This window comes from Lycium barbarum, chromosome 2 (assembly GCF_019175385.1).
Source record: "Lycium barbarum isolate Lr01 chromosome 2, ASM1917538v2, whole genome shotgun sequence".
NCBI classification, from domain to species: Eukaryota; Viridiplantae; Streptophyta; class Magnoliopsida; order Solanales; family Solanaceae; genus Lycium; species Lycium barbarum.
The window spans coordinates 130,183,230-130,205,257 of record NC_083338.1 but is presented as its reverse complement, the minus strand read 5'-3'; the positions used below and the strand labels follow the sequence as shown (position 1 = coordinate 130,205,257).

Sequence of the window (22,028 nt, the reverse complement as noted above, 5' to 3'; positions counted from 1 at the left end):
AGATCACAAGATCAGCTAGCAGACATACACACAAAGGCCCTGACAAAGAAGGTGTTTTCTACTTTCAGAAGCAAACTAGGATTGAGTGTTCCACCAATCACTAGCTTGAAGGAAAGTGTTGAAGATCATGATAAAGATGATCAATATCATGATAAGAATCATGATAAGGATAAAGGCTAGGATTATTATTGATGATATACTACTTGTATTAGGAGTGTACTAAGTAGAGATGTAGTTTAATAGAGTTACAACTCTTAGGAACATCTTTTGTATATTTCATGTATATCGGCTGTATAACTCTCCTATAAATAGGAGCACTTGTATTCAACTATAATCATCAATCAAACAGTTATTTTCTACATAGAGAACCCATTAATTGATTCAATATGATGCTTGAGACTAGCATTAGGATGATTATGACCCTAAGGATAATTAACCCATTTGATTAAGGGTAGAATTGGTGGGGGTTGTCATCCCCAATGTGTTATTGTTAAGTTGATGATCCTTTACTTACTTAGAATTGTAATTCTAGACTTTAAATGTTCTGAAGATTTCAGGAAAGGAAAAGCTATTGCGGAGTGATTGCATTGTTCCAGTTCGGCTTCGAGGTAGGTTACGGTTTACTTGAGTTAGACTTTGATTAGTTGATTGTATATGTCATAAAATCTATAGGAGAAAGCATGTCTAGGACTTCGGACATGGAGCTTGGTGATTTTTGTTAGTTGTATGATTAAATTGTATGAAGTGTTTCCCCATTGTTGAGGTTGATAAACTTGAGTTGTTTTCTTGAGACCGTTGTAAGGAAGGTCCATTTCTCACCTCCTTTAGGAATTACTCACTAGCAAATTATGTCGTTAAATAGCAAAATTCTGTTGATATCCTATTATACAGATTGGCGAAAAATTGTAGTTAATTTGTTTTTATAGTAATTAATTGTATGTATAACATATATTAATATTAAATTATGTTGATTCTCGTATAAGTTATACCAGAATTAGTATATACCATTTGGGTTACGATGGTAGACTTGGAATAGTGTAATTCTTATTTAATGCTTGAAATGACACGACAAATTAATCGTGCATGATTTTATAAAATAAACAAAATATTGTGTGACTAATACAAAACTTAATATGGAATTTTCCTAAAACTACTCGATCCTTTAGGGTTTAAACTTCTCAAAAGAGATTGAATCTCAATATTCATTAGGAGTTAATTAGCTTATAAAATTAGAGACAATATATACTAGCTCATATATGTCACGACCTATTTTGCCTAGGTCGTGCGTGGGCACTTACCTTCCTACCTCGGTAAGAGAACCCTCAACCCAACAATGAATAAATACATAAAAGAATGAAACTAAGCAACGGAGTAGAATAAATAATACGTAAGTCTCACTATATATATATAAGTAGTAGAAAAGTGCGGAATGGCGATAAACACCCCAGGGTCAAGTCTGAATAACATAAGAGCATCTAAAGGGAAATAATACAATCCGGAATACTAATACATAAAGTGTCTATGTCTCTGAATAGAATAAGACATAAAGATAGAAAGCCTTCAAGGCAGCAGACGGCCATGCTCACCTTGGAAACTCAAGAGAAAGCTGAAGCGTCGATCAACCACGCGTCGCGGAAGTGGATCCGACCTGATACTCTGCATTCATAAAAGAATGCAGCAAGTGCAGGTCAGTACAAACAACAGTACTGGTAGGCTTCATCGGCCGACTAAGCATAGCTAACACAATTCAGATAATAAGGTAGATGAGCAACAAACCCACGAGTATAAGACAATATAATAAATTCTAAGTATCCGTCATCACTGATGTAAGCATTTAATCCCAAATATATCAAGTCTGAATATATCCAATCCAATCCAACATCACAATACAACACCAAAACATCTCAAAATCAAGTCATAATGCAATGCAATGCAGTAATGGTATGAATGCAATGCAATGCCATGCAAATGCAGTGTACACATGTACTTCGGACGAAAATATCGACCTCTCAGTAGCACAAACCCAGTGTGACTCGCGAAGTCTAAGTGCCACCCGTCTTGGATCTTTGCCTAACAGACAGACGGGGCCCCGGATCTTTGCCCACGAGAGGTTTTCACCGGCATCACCCTGAGGGACCGGCAGAGTCCATGTACTAACAACGATTTCGGAACTAACATCGGATATAGGCCACACAACAATGATTCTGGAATTGATCATCAGACATCGGCCTCTCACATTACTCAAGTAAAAGAGTTTCATCAAGTATCCATTTCACACAATCAATGATTCTGGGATGAACATCGGATATCGGCCACCTCACGTCACTCAAGTAAAAGAGTTTTATCAAGTATCAGTTTCCCTCAAACAACGATTCCGGGATAAACCTCAGATATCGGCCATGCAGTAGTGTATCATGAAAATGAGACTACATGCAATGCATGGATCAACAATCGATAATCATGCCCCATATCACAAGTACCAACAATGGGTAAGCCACAATACATTCGAATCACAAATACCAACAGTGGGTATGCCAATAATATAACCGAATCACCAGTACCAACGAATGGGTATGCCAATAATATAACAGGATCACAAGTACCAACAGTGGGTATGCCAACAATATATCCAAGTACAATTACCAACAATGGGTATGCCAACTATATCATAATCAAGGTGATAAAACAAAATCCAATATCTACCAACGACTCGTGGCATCAAGCAGGCACAATAGAACAATCAAATCACACATAACGGGGTGGCTAGCCCCAACACACAACAGGGCCCAACCTAAGGCAATATCCAACCCAACTTCATACCCGAAGGTTCACATGCTGTCTCCGAAAATATAATCTAAATATGCGCTTCGTTATACAAAGTCTCACCAAAGGTAAGCTATAACCTACCTAGATGGCCAAACTGCAACACCACAACTCACTCCTTTGCCGTGCCTTTCCGCTGAACCTCAGAACAAAAGTAGTCTAAGCATAATAAAAATCTAGATTAGAAATCATGAAGAATGATACTAATATTGCTACTATTTCAATTAGGTCAATTCTAACCCTAGAAATTGGGAAAACGGGCCCACAAGGGCAAAACGGGAAATTCAGAAGCAAAATATGAAATTAAGCACTAGGTGATCATAACCCAACCACTAATTGATGATTTTAACTCAAAGATTATCCTAATTTATAATTTCAAGCAGAACCCCCAATTTGGGTATAAACCCTAAGTCTTTGATTTCGAAATTCAACACTAGAAGTGGAAGATATATGAATAATAAGCTTAGATTAGTCAAAATCTAACATAAACATCATCAATTTCCTCATATATGAGCCTAAGGAAAAGTTTATCAAAACCCTCTTTCAACTTCCATCATTAAGAGATTATTAAAGGGAGGGGGAATTCTAGGAAGATTATGATTAAGGAAGAGTAAAGGAATAGGCAAGATTTACCTCCAAGAATGTCTCCAAAATATCTCCAAGAACTGTTCCCCAAAGCTCTAATTTCGAAATGGGAAATAATGAGGGTCTAAGACTTATTTAAATCACACTTAATGAAATTACCTGGCTCGTCACCGCCACGATGGTAGCGGGGAAGCTACAGCGCCCTTAAGGCCACCATAGCAGTCTGGCCAGCAATACACGTGGCCTCCCCAACGGCCAACACACCGCAAACGCAGTGCCGCCATAGCGGGCACCAGGTTCCAGAGTCTCCCGATTTTTCTAAGTCTTCAATCGAAATCCCGGGCCATTCCCGAGGCCATCTGTTCGTAAATCATACAGACAGACCCTTGCAAAAATACACTATGAACACGCTCGTGGCCTCGAAATTTCCAACGGAGGTCTCGTTGACCGAGTCAACCCCTGACGCCTTAGTTCTAATTTCCAACCCAAGTCCCTAAATGCATCTAAGTGTATTGGGAACCGAACCAAATGCACACCCGAGTTCTAAATGACCATCCGGACCTCTCGGAATCGACGAAATTCCAAAAACGGTTTGTTTACCCAAAAATCAACTTTGGGTAAACTATTTTTCACTTAAAGCCTATATTTCACAAAAGTTGCCCGAATCCGGTCTAGATACCTCGGGAAGCGTGTCAACGGTCCCCTCGGGTCAAAAGTGAGATAATCAATGCTCGGGAACTAGCAAAATGCCGAAAAGGCTATAACGATCAAACGGGTCGTTACAATATAAAAGTTACTTTTTGCAAAAGAACTGAGTAGTTCTTTGATAATTAATGATGATTAGTTTTTAATTAGTCATAAAATATACTCCTATCATGACGAATTAGAATCCAAAATGGAAGCCATGGAAAAGAAAAAGGCCCTAGATGAATTACCAATTAAAGAAACGCATCAAGTAACTCTAATATTAGATGAAGTTGAGAACTTCTCAACATCTTATTTATTATTATTCATAGACATAGGAAAGAAAAGGGTTACAATAAGAGCTGCCACTTTATTCATTACTACTAGATAATATTATTAAGTGCAAATTATAATGCACTATATTTAGTGGCAAATAGCTCCCTTTCCCCTCTAATTTTCCTTCACTTCTCTCAAGCAGCACCAGCAGAAGTAGCTTCCTCAGATCCTTCTTTTGGCTTTGGCTCGGCTTTTTCCTGTAGTATTATTACCTCTCTTAGAATCTGATTTTCAATTTTTTTTTTAAATTCCAATTCCGTCATAAATTGTGTCCAAAGAGTAGTAATCCAATTTTTATTTGTTGTTGTTAAAAGCTCATAAAAGTAATGACAAAAGATGAAGATAAAAGTAGTTGCACCAAGGACTTAAAACAATGAAAGAAGCTAATTAAGAAGAAAAAAATATGACGTTCTGTTTTAACCGAAAACCTTTGTTTATTCTCTTCAGAGTTGCACGCGACTAGTGTTTTCGTGTCGTCTCCGAGCCTTTTTTTTTTCCAGATAACATTGTTTAACTACTTGAAACTGGTCATTTTTATGGTAGTAAGTTTTGTTTTTTCTGTTAGGTATTCAATGTGAAAAATATAACTGTTCTAGTTTCTTGATCCAAAACTTAATGAGTCTTGGTGGTGTAGAAGTTTAAAACTACGGATTATCACACTTTTCTCATTTGTACAAGCTCAGATAATTTTTTTTTTTTTTTTTGTGTGTGTGAATGAGGATAGGGGTGGGTTTGGGGGTGGGGGTGGGGGGTGTAAATTGGACACTCAACCTGTGCATCCTCATGGTTTTTCGCAAGAAACTGGGTTAAAGACTTTAATGCTGCTTCCTGAAAAGAACTTGAAAGGATAATTGTTAGTATTCTATTTACTAATAAGCCAAAATAACTAAAGATGAAGCTAATTTCATTGATATGGTCACATAACTTTCAAATATTACACCAGTTGGCTATATTTTGTGACATAAAAATCAATCAATCTTGATTTAAGTATGACAAAAAGTTCCTAAGTAATTTATTTCTAATGGAAAATTCATTACAGTTTGTTAGAAATATTCTTTTGAATGTTCTAGAATTACTAGATGCATGTTGGTTTTAGCCATGACTTTTAAGATACCTAGGTGCATGAATTTATGTTATCTAAGTTCATTGTCTTTTATATTATCTAGGTACATTATTGTGTTTTCATGAAGGTCAAGTTCATAGTGAGAGTGTGAAAGCATTTACTAGTATGAGTTAGAATTATCTTTTAGCACCTATATAAACCCCCTTTATAATGTGATTATGTAAGAGTGGAGCTTTTTATAATGATCTGAAATGAGCTTAATGCCTATCTCCCCCTTCCCTCCTCTCTGTGTCCTATGTATTATCAGGGACCCACCTTATATTTTCAACAAGTGGTATCAGAGCATTGGTTCGATCCTGGAAGGTGTAAAGGTGAAATTTTGGCTATCTCCATTGAAGGTGTGTCTCCAGGTTTCATGACCTGTTAAGAGGCCGGCTATTTGCAAGAGAAGAGTGGATCCCTTCGGGTTTGTGAAGAGAAGAATTAATAACCCGTCGAGAAGGTGTGAGTCTTGAAGGACTTCACAAGATAAGAAACAAGACATGAAGAGTCTTCCGTGAATTTGTATTTGCAAAAGCCAAAAGTTGAAAGAAAATGGAGAGTGAACTGCGTGTATCATGTGATTGTTCATTTTGAGCCAATTTTGAGGAATTGCTGGAAAGTTGAAATTATAACCAGCAATTTGTGAATGTGGAAAGTTATGCCTAGATCACCAACCTAGATTCATGAAAAGATTATGTTTGAAGGCAAATTTGAAAGGCGTACACAAAGAGGATGTATTGGAAATGAAGCACAAATTATAAAAGAATGATGAAGGATCGATATGAAAAGCAAATTCAAAATTAAAGGGGAGTGTTAGAAATATAATTTTGAATGTTCTAGAATTACTAGATGCATGTTGGTGTTAGCCATGACTTTTAAGATACCTAGGTGCGTGAATTTATGTTATCTAAGTTCATTGTCTTTTATATTATCTAGGTACATTATTGTGTTTTCATGAAGGTCAAGTTCATAGTGAGAGTGTGAAAACATTTACTAGTATGAGTTAGAATTATCTTTTAGCACCTATATAAACTCCCTTTATAATGTTATTATGTAAGAGTGGAGCTTTTCCTAATGATATGAAATGAGCTTAGTGCCTATTTCCCTCTTCCCTCCTCTCTGTGTCCTATGATATTATCAGGGGCCCGCCTTATATTTCCAACACAGTTAACCTGAATTTCACATAAAATGCTTCTTTTATTTCTTCAAAATAACTTTTTATGATTTTTAAGCAAGCTTGAGTAACTTTTACAAAAAGTAGTTTAGTGACTTACATTATATTTCGATAAAATTAAATAATTTTTTTTGTTAAAAACCAATCTAGTGATTGTGTGCAATATAACAAAAATTAGGTGACCATCTATGAAATCAATCCCAAAAGAATGTTAGAAAGAAATTATAAAGTGGGAAAGAAAAGACGTAAAAAAGAAACAAACAGTTGCAAGGACGAGTTCATCAGAGTAGGTAGAAGGTTTAATGGAACCATTTCTTTCTGACTTACTGGAGGTACCTGGGAGAGGTGGTTTTTGATTTTCCATTTCTGAACTCAAAGGGAAAAAGAGGAAAAGCTTAGAGAGAACTATTGTTTGTTTAGAGGAAAGTAACATTCGTTGTTTGGGGCAGTGAACAAAGGGGCTGCTTATATAGTGATCATTGCTCAATTACAACTTGACAGACACTTACTAACGTGTGTGTCTGCATGTTTATCTTTTCACTTGCACTGTTTTAACAATTTAATTTGTTTGTGTTTCGTATCTGTTGGTGTCTACAATCAATGGAACTGGAGCTGTAATTGATGCCATTTATGTTCTAGTCTTCTATTAGTCCTTTTTTGTTTTTGCTGCTGTAGCTCTCGTTTCCATGCTCGCTTCACATGGAAATAGCAGAAAACTCTGCTGCAGTATCGCTGCCACTATCTTCTCAACCATTATGTATGGATCTACTCTATCCATCATAGTAAGCTCCTTAACACCATTCTTAACTCTTTTTCTGCAGTTAATGAAAGCTCTTTTTTTCATTCTCTTGCCTGTACTTTATAATTTCTGTAAACTTGATAGAAAAGTCCAGACTTTAGGTGTTCAGTTTTTAAGGGCTAATGTTAAAATGTCCAGATCTTATAACAAAGGGTACTTTAACATCATTTCTTGTTCTCTTTTCTACACTCACAATTCTTGTTAAGCTAACGGGAAAGTCCCAAATTTGGATGGGGAGTTGGATGAGTTGTGCTATTATTCAATTCTGACATAGGGGATATTCCTACTTTCGAAAATGTTTGATTGCTTTCAATAATTAAGTCAATTTACCATGTAGCAGCTATAAACTCGAGAACAATTTTATGTATACAGAGACTGGTCATCAAGACGAAGAGCGTGGAGTTCATGCCATTGTTCTTGTCATTGTTCTTGTTCCTATGTGGCGCGCTTCCTGCTTCGCCTTTGGTCTTCTTGGCAAGGATTCCTTTATTGCTGTAAGTACCTTTGCATCTCTCATGTTGATTTAGAGATATAAAGTATACCAAAATATGGATCTTGCAGTTGATTAAGGATTTACTTGACAAGATGTGTGTGCTGTTGCATTGCAGATTCCACATGGATTTGACTTTGGCTTAGGAACAGTGCAACTATCTTATATGCAATATACTGTGACAAGAAGGGATTTACCTAGAAATCGACCCCTGATGAGTACTGAAGGGATTTACCTAGAAATCGACCCCTGATGAGTCCTTGGAGATGAGAAATAACAAAAGTACTTAGCAAGTCTCACCATGAGGAGAAGCAATCTATCTACCATAACAAGTCAAAGCTTGAGCAAGTTTAGACAAATGCTTAATTCTCGAATGATGTTCTGAAATTTGTATTTTTTAGGCGCTAATACCTTTGTGATTTTCTCTTGAGACATGCTTGTGATTATCTTTCGAGATCTCTGACATTTGTTTGTCCTGTTTAGAATTGGACTAGTTCTCAGGTGTTTTTTACACTTTCTCCTCATTGCTGCTGAAATAAACCACGATCCTTATTATTTGGAGAATCTTGTAAGCTGAACTTAAGATTTCATTTCCTTTTTTCCCCCTCAAAAGGTTCATTTTGATGGACAGTGTGTCTGACTGTCTGTGAATGCTGAGGCACATCCTTAACATATACCAGAGGCCCAGAGGTAATATTAACATGACCAGCCCATTAATGTGAGGCACATCGTTCATACTCGATGTGTTAAATACCAGGGAGTTAGTCAATTCATTTTGTTCATTGGAGAGGCACTTAGCAACCAATAAGTCGATTGTAAACTTCCGCTGCATGAGCAATTTGATTGTGCCTTATAAAATTAGAAAATGGTAAAAGATAGAGCCTGAAGTTGCAAAGGTAACAGAAAAAATTTGTGATTAGTCCATGATAATGCAACATAAATTTTAACAAACATGGGAAGAATGGCAGTAACATCAATAGAATGGCAGTAACATCAATAGAATGTTTAGTTTTACAATCAAAACGCGTCAAAGAAAGGAATGAAAAGATTAGCATCGAGAGGAATAATTGATTAGAGAAAGAACGCATAAGTAATGTAATGAAGGAGGCAACAAAGTAGAGATTTTCAATGAGTACACGACAAAATGAAGATTATATTTTCAACCGATAAATACCAAAAAAGACAACAAAAATCTAAAAACGGGAAAAAAAGAAGGCGACAAAATAAAGATTTGTGGTGATTACACACAGTACATAAAATTAACAAAAAGTAGGGGAATAATGCCAATAACGTTGACACTGTTTAGAATTACAATCAAAACGCGATAAGAAAAGAGGTTGAGAGCGCGTGGAAAAGTATTAAAAAGGTTTTGAACCTTATAACGAAACTTGTTCGAGCATCAACATCACATGACTAGCTCATGCACTTAGGTAGTGTTTGGTTGGGGTTTGAAGGGATTTAATCCCTACATTAAAATCTAAAGTTATATCATGTTTGGTTACTTACTTTTATTTACTCATACATAACACTTGCATAAGCTATATGCGAAAAATTATTATCCACCATTAATTTGGTTTTCGGTAGTAAATTTAGAATAGTGTAATTCAAAGTTTAATGTCATAAATGTTGCGTCAAATTAATCATCCGTGATTTTATATAATAAACGAAGTATTAATTTAGGGGTGGGCATTCGGTTCTTTCAAACTTCGATTCGGTTCTTCGATTATTGTTAGTGCATACCAAATACCGGACCGAATTCGATCCAGTTCGGTTTATTCGATTTTTTCTAAGTCAAATTTACTTGTCATAGCTACCTCTAAGACTTATTTATGAATAATAACTACCTTATTTTTTATTTAATTTTTATAGCTTTATTTTTCTAAAATTACATTTCATAACTGGTCCAGTAATTTTTGCATGTACCTCTCTATTCTCTTTCACTACACATTTAAGATTTATCATCTTCTCCAAACCCTAAAAAAAAAATCTCTCTCCTCTCTCCCCTTCCCCTCACTGCCGCCTCTCTCCCTCCCTTTCTCTATCTCTGGTCTCTTTTCTCCTTTAGCCAAACTTCGTGAGGCAACTGAGCGTTAAAGCTCGTAGAAACTATAGCAACATCGTTGTTGCTGCTTCCTAGTCGAATAACAACCATGACTTTACTCCGGCGGCTGCTAAAGTCGTCGATGCAGCTGCCGTTGCTCCTGTTGATGATGATGATGATGATGAGGTGGCAGCGATGGTGGTGGAACGACGCCAAATCTGAGAATACACTCAGATCTGAAAAAGAGGGAGCAGTTATCATTTCATCATCTTTTTATTTTTTCTTTGTTTGAACAGAGTCCATTAACAAAAAGACCAGCAATGGAGTTATTCCACAAAGAAAAAGCAGTACGTTTACAAGTCATCATGACAAGTATTTAGCAGCTGATGAAGATGAAGAATCAGTAACACAAGATCGTAACGGTGCTTCAAAAATGCAAAATGGTTTGTTGAATTTGTGAAAAAAACAGACAATGTTAAACGTTTAAAAATTTGTTATGGAAAGTATCTTACTACTTCAAATCAACCTTTTCTTCTTGGTATGACTGGTAGAAAAGTCTTGCAAACTTTGCCTCAAAGACTTGATTCCTCAATGAGGAGGTTTTTTTTCAGTTTGTTCTGGTGGTTCGGTAGGGTTTGTGGTTGTGGTGTTTCAGTATATTTCGCTATATTTCAATGTACTGTTTCAGTATATTTCAGTGTACTGTTTCAGTATATTTCGCTATATTTCAATGTATTTCTAATTTACGAAACAGTTTCTGATACATTTCATTGTATTCCATTGTAAATACGCATACTACAATTTTATTGTCACGACCCGACTAGGGGCCGCGACGGGTACCCGGGGCTAACTACCGAGCACCAATCGTTCTATGTCTCATCATACTCATTTAATGCTCTTTTATCACTTTTATACTCAAATCGTAGGAAAATCATATTCCATATAAAACATAAATACTTATATATATGCCTCTTGGCCATCAAAATAACATTCATACTAAATAGCATCTCGTGAGACCATCTAACCCACACTGCGTATCTACAAGCCTCTACTGGAGTACTAAACATAAGGACGGGACAAGACCCCGTCATGCCCAAAATACATATACATATATATATACACAAAAGTATAACCCGATTAGCACCTCCGGAATAATGGAGTGCTCCTGAAAATCTGCTGATAGCTCCTATAGGTCTGCGCCGTCTCCCTGTCTACCTGTGGGCATGAACACAGCGTCCAAAAAAAACGGACGTCAGTATGAATATTGTACTGAGTATGTAAGGCATAACAATGAAAATACGTCAATAAGATAAGTGAAGCATCAATACGGAGCAACTATATATGACTGTAACTTATAGAAGAAATAGCACATGCTGACTTACTCATAATCATCATCATCTCATGTATGCAATAATGTATAAGCTGCCCGTCCATATAGGTACGGTGTGATAATGTATAAGCTGCCCGTCCATGTAGGAGCGGTGTGATAATCATAGCCTGCGTCCAGGCCTCCCGCGTCCGGGGTATAAGCTGCCCACTATAGTGGTGTGTATGTCTGCCCGTCCATATAGGAGCGGTGTAATATCATCATCATAATATGCTCATCATTATATACTCATTGTAATACATGCATGAGAACTCAAGGACAACTATACTTTGTCGGGGTGACGTAGGGTCGTGATCCCCCGACTTTATTATGGACATCTATAAGTATTCTGCCTCACCATGAAGGAAGTAGTGTATAAGGTGAGTGTATGCCATAACAGACATCTGTAACTTAATAATGTTCTACCTCACCTTGAAGGGACAATACATAAGGTGAGTGTATACAATAGAAGACATACTTAACTTAATGGTATTCTGCCTCACCTCAGAGGGAACAATGCATGAGGTGAGTGTATACAACATACGACATCATTACCGTTATAGGAACGCCATAGCATGAACTCTAGAATCTTTAGACTCAAGCTTATCATCATTGTACTCATAGCATATCTCTTATCTCATATAGCTATTCATGATCATAGACTCTTGACTTTCTGGGGTATATATATAAAGAATTCATGTAAAGAAAGGAGAATCATACCATCAGATTCATGCCATAGAAATAAAGGACTAGCCTCACATACCTTTGACGTTTACTATTCTTATCGCTTGCTTGCTTCCCCTATGATGCACTCATGTATACCTTCAAGAGAATTCATGCCGTCATTAGCTAAGCAATTATAATAACGGACTGCTATTTTTAGGGAAAATTGGGCAGCATTTCCTTTGTTTCTACTACTTTTCCCATATTCTGTTTCAGCTCCCAAACATTCGCAACCATAATCGTAATATAGAAACCAACAATCATCATTTATATACATTTAGCAAAATCCACCAATTTCCTCCAATTTCTCCACATTTAGTGGTTTTAGCTTATCGTCACATTTTTCTCATACATCACACTCATTTCATGGTCTAAACATCATTTATAGCATACTCATGATCACAACATATCAACGTTCATGGTTTCATTCAACTACCATTCAATAGTGACACTACTCATCCTTCCAAAACTCATTTTCCATGTTTTTCTACAATCCAAGCATCTTAGTTTTACAATACCTTAAATAGCACAATAAAACCATGAAACATACCTTAGATGATGGTGGAACAAGCTTAGAGTTGAATCCTCCCTTTATCACCAAAACCCTTTTTCACCTTCCTTAGGATTTTCTTGAAGAAGATGAATCCTACTTGAGTTTCACACACTTGGGTTCATGAATTTGATGTTGTTAATCTTGGTTCCCTTTGATTTTTCTTGTGGATGAAATGTTGAGAGGGTTCTAGAGGGTTCTTAGAGAGAAGTGGTGTGGAAAATGAAATGAATTTATGAACTTGGGTCCTCTTTTTAAAAGCTTGAAATCTGATCCTTCGAGCAACTCTACGCCCATTTTTACGGACCGTCAAACTGTTTGACGGACCGTCAAAATGGACCGTAAAATTGCCCAGCAAAATATGAGTTTTTGTGACCGTTTTACGCTGGTCTGGGTCCATTTTACGGACCGTAAAAATGTTTTACGGTTCGTCAAAAATTTCTACGGACCGTCAAATGGTCCGTAGAACTTCTCTGCTCAGACAGTCTGTCGTAAAATGCCCATAACTTTTGATCCCGATAAGCTGTGAGGGCCCACGACCTATGGTTAGAAAGCTCTTTCAATTATCTACAACTTTCATCCTGTGGTGTTGTTCCCAAATTCCAACTTTATAATAGCGTTTTGGCCCCTCCAAAACAGATCATCCGAAAATGTTTTCCTTAACTCGCCCTTTTGGATGGCTTATGCCCATATTTGGCTTATGGGTCCTTCTTGACACTTACTTAACACTTCATTACCAATATAAGGGACATTATAACTCTTCTCCAAAATGTCATTAAGCCATCATTAATTCGATACTCGAAATTATTTCCCGATACACAACATATACCTTTCTTTCCTTAACAACTTTCGTCTCCTACCTCCAATGGCTTTGAAATCTCATTTAGAATCATTAAATATTATTTCTTACTTATCAAAACATCATATGCATCATGCCCTTCTTCAGTCAATTCACTGTGCATGAACGGAAAATTTTCCGAGGTGTAACATTTATATTTCTTAAACAATCAACCATATTTCATTGTATTCTAGTGTATATTTTTCTGTATTTAGAAGTATTTCTAAAAGTTTGGAATGGAGTAATTTGGAGAGAAAAACGTGGGTTGTTATGAAATTTCAGCCGTTATGCGTGATAAATGGTTGATTTAATTTGACTTACCATTTAAAATGAAAGAAGAGAATATGTTCCATAAATACAGCCTATTTTTACTCTGCCAAATTTTGTATTTTCGTGTATTTCAAAAACGCAAAATACAACCGAATACAACAAAACCAGCAAAAAACTTTTGAATGGACTGATTTTGATAAAGAGATGTTAGCTGTAATGGAACCTCATGAGGTTTGCGTGAATCATCGAACCATTAATCCAAATTATCATATAATTTGAAAAAGATTTTTATTGCCATAAATATAGCCTTTTTTTAATTCAACAGCCACGCTGTATTTCGCTGTATTTCACTGTATTTCACTGTATTTCAAAAACGCGAGATACAACTGAAATACAGCCAAAAGCAGCTACGAATTATAAATCTTCAACTTATAGCTATAACTTATTAGAAGCAGTTAAAAGGTAGTTATTTGTGTAAGTTTTACTTTTTCTAATTCGGTTATGGGCTTGATCAATGGGCTATTTTTCTGCTAGTAAAATGGGCTATTCTTTTTAAATCAAAATGAGCTATTTTGTGTTTTTTCTTTAAAAAAGCGGCCACAAAGTTACAAACGTAGCTATATTTTCGCCATTATAAATCATAGTATATATTGTTAATATTATGCTAATATCACATGGCTCACAACAAATACACCATAGTATATAGAAAATTGACTCTTCAAACGTATCGACAGAACAGGGCAAACTACATCATATGATTTTCAAAGTTATATCATGATGAAAGAGCACATCAACAAACAATCGTGCTGATTTCTACTGTTACTAAACACTTGCAAAGCTAGGAAACATGGAACCATTTCAACTTCAATTTGATTAAGATTGAGGAAATAAGATCCGGGACATGTAATTAAAATTGCGGTTAATTGAAGAATCGAAGAATTGAAATTCTATAACCAAGAACCAAACTAAATATTGAAGTTTTTAAAAAAATGATATCGATACCAAATCGATGAACCAAATTGATTCGGCTCTGTCGGATTTTGCGGTTCTTCTGTACGAAAATTTCCTATTTTAAAACTAATCCATCCTTTAGGTTTAAACTTCTCAAAAGAGATTGGAACTCAAATATATTAGGAGGTAATAAATTTTTAAAATTTGAGACAGTATTCAATTCGTGTAAGAGTCACCGGCTTTTGGTAAATAACTAAGTATTACATTTCGATTATGATAATTAGTTACAAAATATTCTCACATCTAAATGACTAATTAGAATCCAAAAAGAAGCCATGAAAAACAAAAGGGCCCTAAATGGATAACAAAAAAACCACAAGTGATTAACTCTAATATTTGATGAAGTTTGAGGTTGGTAACTCAACTTTATTTTTAGTTTTTTTTTTATTTTTGCATTTCTTAAGCATCCTCATTCGCAATATCATCATAGAGTGCATTATAAACTCTGTGATGATAAGAGAATATCTAGTTTTCTCTAGCTCTTATTTTCTTAATTAGTAGAGGTTCATTACCTCATTAGGATTAGTAAGGTAGCCTAGCTCCCCTTGCTTGTACTCTTCTCTTTGAGGTTTGCTTTTATTGATTAATAAAAATTAGCCCTAGGCACTGCCTAGTGAATTGAAAAAAAATATATATATTTGATGAAGTTGAGAACTTCTCAAAATCTTTTTTCATTACATTATTCCTAGACTTTGTAAAAGTCACAACAGGAACTGCCACTTTATTTATTACTACTAGAAATTATTATTCAGTGCAAATTACAATGCACCATATTTAGTGGCAAATAGCTCCATCTCCCCTCTCAGATTCCTTCACTTCTTTCCAGCTGCATCAACGGTAGTAGCCTCCTCAGATCCTTCATTTGCCTTTTTTCTGAAATAATATTAGCTTCATTAGAATCTGATTTTCAATTATTTTGTCAATCCTTTGGTCATAAATCGCGTTCAAAGAATAGTAATCTACTGTTCTTGATTGTTGTTGTTAAAAGCTCATAAAAAAAAGTGACAAAAGAAGAAGATAAAAATAGTTGCACCAAAGACAAAAACAACCGAAGAAGCAAATTAAGAATAAGAGATGTGAAGAAGTTCTGAATTCTACCCACAAACCTTAATTTCATGTCCTCTTATGAGTTGCTTGCAAATTGCATTTTGTCGGTTAACATTGTTTAGCTACTTAATTAAAACTGGTCATTGTTAAAGTAGTCAATTTTTTTTCTTCTATTGTTTATATTTATGCAATATCAAACATATTTATATTTATGCAATATCAAACATATAAGGAGCTTTCTTGATCCAAAACTTATGAGTCTTGGAGGTGTAGAATTCTAAAACGATGTATCATCAAACTTTTCTCATTTGTACAAGTTTTGGATTGTCTTTTTTTTTTTTTTTTTTTTTTTGTGAATGAAGATTTAATTTGAGGGGGCGAGGGGTTGGACACTCAACCTGAAATTTTACCTTTTTTCTCAAGAAACTGGGTTAAACGCCTCAACGCTACTTCCCGAAAAGAATTAAAAAGGATAGTTGTTAGTATTCTAATTTCCAATAAACCATAATAACGCACGACGATTGCACCAAAACGATTACATTATAAATATTTTCTGACTCAAATTTGCTCAATTATTACATAAAGTTACCACATAACTTTTTTTGTTACAAAAAAAAAAGATCAATTGAACCTTGTCTAAATATCATATCTCTTTGTTTTTTCTAATGATTCTCTACAATACTTAAGCAAAGCTGAGTAATTTTTCTGATACGAAAAATTGTGTGCAACTTAAGTAAAATTGAGCGATTCTTTAATTAAAAATAAATTAGTGAATTTATTGCAATGAAATAAAAATTAAGAGACCATTTATAAAGCAAAGAATGAGAGAAAGAAATACAAAGTGTAAGATTTTTTTAAATGATGAAAAAAAATGTAGAAAAGAGACAAAACCTAGCAAGGAAGAGTTCATCAGAGAAGGCAGAAGATTTAACAAAACCAATTATTTCAAGCTTACTGGGGCTACCAAGGAGTGGTGGTTTCTTGTTTTCCATTTTCTTCAAAAGGAAAAAGAGAGTGAGAGAGAGCTTTCAGGGTTGTGGTATTGGCTTGGTTTGGTGAAATAAAATTGGATGCTTATATAATTATAAGTGGCCAATTAGAGGTTTACAGTTAATTCATAACGTGTCTTTCTTGTGTTTTTTTTTAATTTTCTTTTATTTTAAATTGTTTTGCCTACTGTGTTTCTGTTGGTTTTTTGTTTCCCTTCTTTTGTTTCCTCCATATACAGTATAAAGGCAGGCAACTGAAATTGGCTAGCAAATAGGAATCCTCTATGCGAATACTGTTCTCTTTCTCCAAAAAGTTTTCTTTTGGATGAGTAAGATATTAAAATGTGATTGGTTCCTCAAATATTTGGATGTGGCTATCTATTTTTAGAGAAAGAAATGGTCTTTGTTCATTAACATAATAAAGATTGAAATGATTTTCCCACTCTAAAAATACATTTGGAAGCCTATCTCATCTAGATTTTGTTGTAGAAGTGAGGTATGTTATCTTGAACTGGTTTGTTTGTCTCTCTCAATTGGATTGGTATGGCTTACTATTTGTGTCACCAAACAATATGTTGGTGTCTACAATCAATGGGGCTGGAGCTGTAATGAGAGCAGTTATGTGCTGGTCTTCATTGCATATGCACAAAAGAAAGAGAAGAAGAAAATCTGAGCACTTCTTCTATTTGCCCTTACTGTTTTTTCTGTAGTAGTCCTTACTCCTTTTTTGCAGTTAATAAATTAAAGTTCTTTTAGACTATTCTCTTGTAATTTCTATTAAGTTGATAGATAGATAGGTTCAATCTTTGGATGCCAAGCGGTGGTTGGGGGTTAGGAGAATGTGTTATTAGATGTTCAGTTCTAGATAAGGGGCTCCTGTGTAATAAGAAAATGTCCAGAACTTGGAAATAGATAAGCCCTTTAACCCCATTTGTTCTCTTTCCTACAATCTTATTTTTCCTTATACTGATGGACAAGTTCCAATTTTGGATGGAAACGACCTTACCCTAGCAAGAACGAGTTCATTAGGAAGGCAAAAGGTTTAATGGAATCAATCCTTTCTAACTTACTGGAGCTACCTGGGAGAGGTAGTTTTTGATTTTTCATTTTCTGGAATTCAAAGAAACAAAGAGGAAAACCTTACATAGAAATATTGTTTGTTTAGAGAAAAGTAATGTTGTTGGCTTGATTTAGTGAAGAAAATGGCTGCTTATATAATGATCAATGCTCAATTACAGCTTGCCACACACTATCTAACGTGTTGTTCTGCATATTTAATATTTAACTTAAATTGTTCTCCAACTTTGTATGTGTTGGTTTTTGTTTTTGGTTTCTTGTTTTACTCTTTTTTTACCCTCCTATTTTTTCTTGTGAAAAATATATAGAATATAAAGGTAGCCAACTGAAATTGGCCAGCAACACTTAAGAGGAAAAACATAAGATTTATGGTTAGGAACCAACTTCTTCCCTTCTTTTCTTTTATTAATTAACTTTTCTCTTTGTTCTTTTTCCGTTGGTGCAACTATTTCTATCCTCTTCGTTGTCACTTCTTGTTTTATGAACTTTTAACAAAAAAACAACATTGAATTACTCTTTTGGACACAATTTATAACTGGAAGAGTTGACAAAGATTGAACTTCATCTAATATTAGAGTTATTTTTCTTCAAAAGATTCAACTCCATCTAATATTAAAGTTATTTTCTTCCTTTGTTATTCATTCAACGTCTTTTTTATCATGGCTTCGGTTTGGACTCTGATTCGCCAATTAGATGGGAGCATATTTCATGTTATTAGAGTTGGCACAAACTCTTGGTTCAAATTTCACTGTCACTCTAAAATAAAAAGAAAATTTGCACGTGTTTTGCACATGAAATGAATCAAGCTCACATGTGCAAGGTACGTACATGGTGGTTAGTAAAATAGTAAAAGGCCAAAACAAGGTGAAAATAATTAGTTAAAGATCACCAAAAAGCAATTCTGCGAACTAAAAATCAAATTAGATGTGTTTACAAGGTAAAATTAATAGTTGACAATAACTAGTAGGCCAAGTTCACAAATTTTCTCCTGTTAACCATAAAATATGTGATTCCTATGCTTTTATTGTTTTGGACATAAATTACATAAAAGAGTAGTGATGCAGCATTGTTTCGTGTTAAAAGCTCAAAAAAGAAGATAGTCATAGTAGTTACGCCAAAAAACAAAAAAATAAAGATACAAGCCAAAAATAATGTGAAGTTGGGTCTTTAATTACCACAAATGTCAAATTTGTCCTCTTAGGGGTATAAGATGCAACATGTACGTTGTAACGTCTCCTCTTACTTTTTTGTCGAATAAAATTGTTTAAAGTCTTAAATCTATTATTTATAGTAGTCACACCTTGTTTATTCAATCTCAAATGAGCTTTCTTCATCCAAATTTTAGGAGTTTTGGTAGTGTAGAAAGTCTAAAATTATGGATCATCTCCCTTCTCATAGTCCTTCACTTCTTTCTAGCTGCATCAAACAGTAGTAGGTTCCTCAGATCCTTCATTTGCCTTTGGTCATAAACTATGTCCAAAGAGTAGTAATCCAATGTTTTTTTTTGTTTTTTTTGTTTGTTTGTTAAAAAGCTCATAAAAGAAGTGACAAAAGAAATTATTCTGAATTCTACCCACAGCCTTAATTTGTCCTCTTATGATTTGCATGCAAATTGAATCATGTACTTTGTAACCTCTCCTTTTTCATTTTTGTCGGTTAACATTGTTTAGCTACTTAATTAAAACTGGTCTTTTTAAAGTAGTCAATTTTTTTCTTCTATTATTTATATTTATGCAATATCAAACATATGTGGAGCTTTCTTGATCCAAAACTTACGAGTCTTGGCGGTGTTGAATTCTAAAACTATGGATCATCAAACTTTTCTCATTTGTACAAGTTTTGGATTATTGTCTTTTTTTTTTCAAAGATTTGGGGGGGGGGGGGGGGGGGGGGTTGAAGGTGGGTGGGTGGCTTGGACACTCAATCTAACCTGAAATTTCACTATATACCGTATAAAGGCAGGCAACTGAAATTGGCCAGCAAATAGAAAATCCTCTGTGCAAATACTATTCTCTTTCTCCAAAAAGTTTTTTGTTTGGATGAGTAAGATATTAAAATGTGTTTGGTTCCTCAAATCTTTGGATGTGGCTAACTATTTTTAGAGAAAGAAATGGTCTTTGTTCATTAATATAATAAATATTGAAATGATTTTCGCACTCTAAAAATATTTCTGGAATCCTATCTCATCTAGATTTTGTAGTAGAAGTGATGTATGTTTTCTTGAACTGGTTCGTTTGTCTCTTAATTGGATAGGTATGGGTTACCATTTATGTCACCAAACAATATGTTGGTGTCTACAATCAATGGGACTGGAGCTGTAATTGAGTGCATTTATGTGCTGGTCTTCATTGTATTTGCACCAAAGAAAGAGAAGAAGAAAATCTCAGCACTTCTTCTATTAGTCCTTTCTGTTTTTTCTACTGTAGTTCTTACTCTTTTTTTTTTGCAGTTAATTAAAGTTCCTTTTGACCATTCTCTTGTAATTTATGTTAAGTTGATAGACAGATAGATAGGTTCAAACTTTGGATGTGGAAGAGGTGGTTGGGGGTTAGGAGAATGTGTTATTAATTAGATGTTCAGTTCTAGATAAGGGGCTCCTGTGTAACAAGAAAATGTCCCGAACTTGGAAATAGATAAGCCCTTTTACACCATTTTTTCTCTTTTCCTACACTCATATTTGTTCTTAGACAAGTTCCAATTTTGGATGGGAGTTCGGATGATTTTGCTGTTAGATGTTCAATTTTCTTAAAAGGGAGTCCTAGATACTTTCGTTACAAATGGCGATGGCTCTGAAAAGATTAAGCCACTTCACCTACTATTGTGGGCCGGCTGGAGGTTAAGGCCTCTAAGGCCATTGCTTTAGACCCCCAAGTTTTTTTTTTTTTTGGCAATTAAATTTTTTTTAATCACCAAAGTAGGCATTACAATCTAGAAGCAAGTTAACACAACTTACTTACATCAAAAGCAAACACAAAAGCTATCCTAGAAAACAAGAGAATGCAAAAAATGATGAAACCTAGGTGGAGCTCTAACACAAGTTACATAAACTATCTCCTTTGTCACTGCTTCCCAATTCTTGCTCAGCTTTTCAAATATCCTCCTGTTTCTCTCAATCCAGATAGCATGAACAACCTTTGTACTTAACATTTTGAAGATCTGGGCTCTCAGGGACTTACCTCCTGAATGTTTGATCAACCATTGCTGATGCTGATCCCAAGTAGCTGGATAATAATTTTGTAATTGTACCCATTGTAACACCCTATTCCACACAACTCTAGTGTAAGTGCACTGGACAAACAAATGCTCCCTTGTTTCATCACAACTTTGGCAGAGGCTACATTTAGGCTCCACCTTAATATCCCATTTGTTGAGTCTGTCAGTTGTCAGCAACTTACGTAGCAGATGCAACAACATGATGAACAAAGCTTTAGGTCTAGCTGCATTTTGAAACATAATACATTTCCATGGCACCCTAGGTGCAGTATCAAGAGCATGATAGTAATAGTATGTGTATATGTTTCTTAATTTTTTTTTATTGAAAAGTATATTGTAGAAACTACAAAATATCCCCCCCCCCCTCCCCACCCAATCCCAAAATAATTGGTATCTTTCACTTCTCGAGAATCAATTTGATTAATATTCGGAGCTAACTTGTATTAAATTAATTCAATATTAGAAATAAAAGTATATATATTCAAAACCTATACGGAAAGTACTACTCCCTCTATCCCAATTTATGTGATACACTTTCCTTTTCAACCCTTCTCAAAAAGAATGATACATTTTCTTATTTGGCAACAATTTAACTTTAAATTTTACCTTCTATGCTTAACGAGATGATTTATAACTGCACAAATATCTTTGGCTTGTTTTAGACCGCAAGATTCAAAAGTCTTCCTTTATTTCTTAAACTGCGTGCCCAGTTAAACTATATCACATAAATTGGGACGGAGGGAGTATAAGTTGCAACTTTTCTCATATCAATATAATGAAAAAAAAATGTCTTAAAAATGTTGGAAAAAGTGTATACGATTTGACTCTTTAGACACGAAACATGACAAGCATTTTGGGATGTGGGAGTATGGCGGTGTAGAAAAGTTCAAAACTGTTTCGGACAGCT

At 35.0% G+C, this 22,028-nt stretch overlaps 1 protein-coding gene and 1 pseudogene across 1 annotated transcript; one reads left to right on the top strand and one right to left on the bottom strand.

Annotated features, from left to right (window-relative positions):
* Window positions 1-8,197, top strand: part of LOC132628908 (bidirectional sugar transporter SWEET1-like) — a 32,657-nt pseudogene extending 24,460 nt beyond the window's left edge.
* A 12,693-nt stretch (window positions 8,198-20,890) lies between these two features.
* On the bottom strand, window positions 20,891-21,361 carry LOC132628907 (uncharacterized). The gene has a single exon (XM_060344659.1). It carries the CDS (start codon window positions 21,359-21,361, stop codon window positions 20,891-20,893), a length of 471 nt encoding a protein of 156 aa, XP_060200642.1.
* Between the last annotated feature and the right edge of the window lie 667 nt (window positions 21,362-22,028).

Coding starts and splice junctions, on each gene's coding strand:
- LOC132628907 (XM_060344659.1), bottom strand. CDS start 21,361: ATGTTTCAAAATGCAGCTAGACCTAAAGCTTTGTTCATCATGTTGTTG.